At 41.2% G+C, this 3420-nt stretch overlaps 1 protein-coding gene across 1 annotated transcript; it reads left to right on the top strand.

Annotated features, from left to right (window-relative positions):
• Nucleotides 1–1676: 1676 nt before the first annotated feature.
• On the top strand, nt 1677–2273 carry LOC128067487 (60S ribosomal protein L9-like). The gene has a single exon (XM_052660521.1). It carries the CDS (start codon nt 1695–1697, stop codon nt 2271–2273), a length of 579 nt encoding a protein of 192 aa, XP_052516481.1. The 5' UTR covers nt 1677–1694.
• The last annotated feature ends 1147 nt before the right edge of the window (nt 2274–3420 follow it).

Genomic DNA, 3420 nt, shown 5'->3' with positions numbered 1-3420 from the left:
AGAAGATCAGGCAAAGTGGAATGGAGGTTTAGGGTCAGAGGTCACTTATAGCAAAGCTGCAGAGGTGAACAGGACCAGGTGTTGTTGGCCTTGAATACTGAGCAGAAAATTTGTAGTTTTTAGAGGGTAGACATTAAGGAACCACTATATAAATCTGAGTGGTGAATAAATATTACACAGGAACATTTATCTGACAATTCTATGAATGATTGGGTAGGTTGGGAATGTGGGGGACACTGAAGTCAGTGTGACTAGATATACAGCCACTGTAGTAGTTAAATATAACTGTTCTGGATTGCAACCCCATGGATTGTAGCCTGCCAGTCTCCTCTATTCATGGGATTTTCCAGGCAAGAATACTGGAGTGGGGTGCCATTTCCTCCTCCAGGGGATTTTCCCAGCTGAAGGATCTAACCTTTGTCTCCTGTGTCTCTTGCATTGGCAGGCAGATTCTTTACCACTGAGCAACTGGGAAGCCCCAAACACAACAATAACATAATTATTGCCATAACATAACTGGCATAATAGATCTGCCTTATTATTATTAGGAGGACTTTCACTGCCTTGGTTAAATTTGCTCCTAGGTATTTTATTCATTTTGATGCAACTGTAACTGGGATTGTTTTCTTAATTTCTCTTACTGATAGTTCATCATTAGTGTCTAGAAATGCAACAGATTTTTGCATATTGATTTGGTATTCTACAAATCATTTTAGAAAGAATAGAATATTTGCAATTTGCAGTGCAGGACACCGAGGTTTGATCTCTGGGTCAGGAAGATTCTCTGAGTCAGGAAGATCCCCTGCAGAAGGAAACGGCAACCCACTTGAATATTCTTGCCTGGAGAATCCCATGGACAGAGGAGCCTGGTGGGCTGCAGTCCATGAGGTTGCAGAGAGTCAGACACGCCTGAGAGACTAACACACTTGGTATTCTACAACTTCACTGAATTTGTTCACTAGTTCTAACAGTTTTTTGATGGAGTCTTTAGGGTTTTCTCTATGTAATATTGACTTCCGTAATATTAAGTCATTTGCAAATAGTGATACTTCTTTCTTTTCAATGAGGATGCCTTTTCTTTCTTTTCCTTGCCTAATTTCTCTGGCTACAAATTCTAATATTATGTTGAATAAAAGTGTTAGGAGTGGGTATCCTCGTCTTATTCCTGATTTTTTAACATCACACTACTGAGTGTGATGTTAATTGTGGGGTTGTCTCTTAATTTATTTAAAAATAATTTTGGCTCATGAGAATGATGAGATGATGAAACATAAAGCATCCTTAAGTTCTTTTTTAAACTCCTTAACAATATAGTTGTTGTTTATTCGCTAAGTTGTGTCCAACTCTTTTTCTACCCCATGGACTGTAGCCCACCAGGCTCCTCTGTGCGTGAGATTTCCCAGGCAAGAATACTGGAGTGGGTTGCCCTTTCCTTCTCTAGGGGATCTTCCCGACCCAGGGATCGGACCCACGTCTTCTGCATTGGCAGGCTGATTCTTTACCACTGAGCCACCAGGGAAGCCCCCAACAACACAGTAGCTATACATTAAAAAAGCTAACTGAAATAACTCTAATGTTAGAAAATGTGAGCACATCAAATGTTTGTACCAACATTACGATGTTCCAAGGTTTATTAACTAGTTTGGCTTTTTAAAAATAGATAAGCTACACTCTTTGCCACATCTACTGCGAGAATGAAGACCATTCTCAGCAATCAGACTGTCGACATCCCAGAAAATGTCGACATTAACTTGAAGGGACGGACAGTTATTGTGAAGGGCCCCAGAGGCACCCTGCGGAGGGACTTCAATCACATCAGTGTAGAACTCAGTCTCCTTGGAAAGAAAAAGAAGAGGCTCCGTGTTGACAAATGGTGGGGAAACAGAAAGGAACTGGCCACTGTTCACACAATCTGTAGTCACGTACAGAACATGATCAAGGGTGTTACACTGGGCTTCTGTTACAAGATGAGGTTGGTGTATGCCCACTTCCCCATCAACGTTGTTGTTCAGGAGAATGGTTCTCTTGTGGAAATCCGAAATTTTGGGGGTGAAAAATACATACGCAGGGTTCGAATGAGGCCAGGGGTTGCCCGTTCAGTATCTCAAGCCCAGAAAGATGAGTTGATTCTTGAAGGAAATGACATTGAACTTGTGTCAAATTCAGCTGCTTGGATTCAGCAAGCCACCACAGTTAAAAACAAGGATATCAGAAAATTTTTGGATGGTATCTATGTTTCTGAAAAAGGAACAGTTCAGCAGGGTGATGAGTAAGATCTCAGTGATCCTGCTGCAGAAACAACAAGATAGCACTCAGTTGTGATATTTTAAAGAGACAATAAAAACTCTTGATTTGAAAAAAAAATACATAAGCTACAAACCAATATGATTTACTTGGCACCTGGTTTCCCTGCATCAGCCAATTAAAGCCACAGTTCCCATCAAGAATTTCCAACAGAAGAAAAGCAAAAGCAAATAATAGTTGCTAAGTCGTGTCTAACTCTTTCGTGACTCCATGAACGATTGCCAGCCAGGTTTCTCTGTCCATGGGATTTCCCAGGCAAAAATACCGAAATGGGTTGCCATTTCCTTCTCCAGGGCTCTTCCCAACCCAAGGATCAAACCCCCATCTCCTGCATTGGCAGGTGGATTCTTTACCACTGAGGCACCTGGGAAGTCCCCCCAAAACAAATAATACAAAAGCCAGTTTAACTATTATCTCTGAAATGTCTTTTATCTATCCCCAACTTTCAATTTCCATCAACCCTGTTCAAGTTCAGGCCCTAACATCTCTGTTCTGGGTTATTAAATGGGATTCCTCCTTATTTCTTTGCCTTCTTTTTCTCTCTTTCCAATTCAACTCATGTATTGCTGCCAGATAAGCTTCCTAAATTGCAGGTCAGGTCATACCAGTACCCGGCTCCAAAAAGTTCACCATTTCCCATTGTTTTCCAAAAGCTTTAACGGAGTTTTTGAGGTCATCCAAAGGTATGTCTTCAACTTCCCTGCCCAGCCTTATTTCTCAGCACTCCTTGCTTGCACTGCGTACACCATCAGATCAGATTATGCTTTCCTTCCTGGACAAGTACATAGTTTTTCTGCCTGTCTGCCTTCAACTCACACAATTCTTTTACCTGGACTATCCACCACACTGATCTCTCTACCTGCTAAAATTCTCCCAGTTCCTTCCAGATCTGACACTAAAAGACTATAAAAAATTGTTTCTCTCTAAAGCCCATATCTTCTCTTTCCTCAGGGTTCCCACAGCTTTCTGTTCCAACCTCTTAGAGCACATGTCATTCACATTCAGTCTTCTACACAATAGCTGAATATCTTTCTTGCCCCAACTTGACAATGAACAGTTTGAGAGACTGGATCTTGTTCATGTTTTATCCTCCATTTGTTATTGTTTAGCTGCTAA

Source organism: Budorcas taxicolor, chromosome 22 (genome assembly GCF_023091745.1).
Source record: "Budorcas taxicolor isolate Tak-1 chromosome 22, Takin1.1, whole genome shotgun sequence".
NCBI lineage: Eukaryota > Metazoa > Chordata > Mammalia > Artiodactyla > Bovidae > Budorcas > Budorcas taxicolor.
The sequence above is the reverse complement of the archived record's forward strand: the minus strand, read 5'-3'. Positions and strand labels throughout refer to the sequence as shown.

Bases quoted from the DNA above. Each gene is read 5' to 3' on its own strand.
- LOC128067487 (XM_052660521.1), top strand. From the start codon at position 1,695: ATGAAGACCATTCTCAGCAATCAGACTGTCGACATCCCAGAAAATGTC.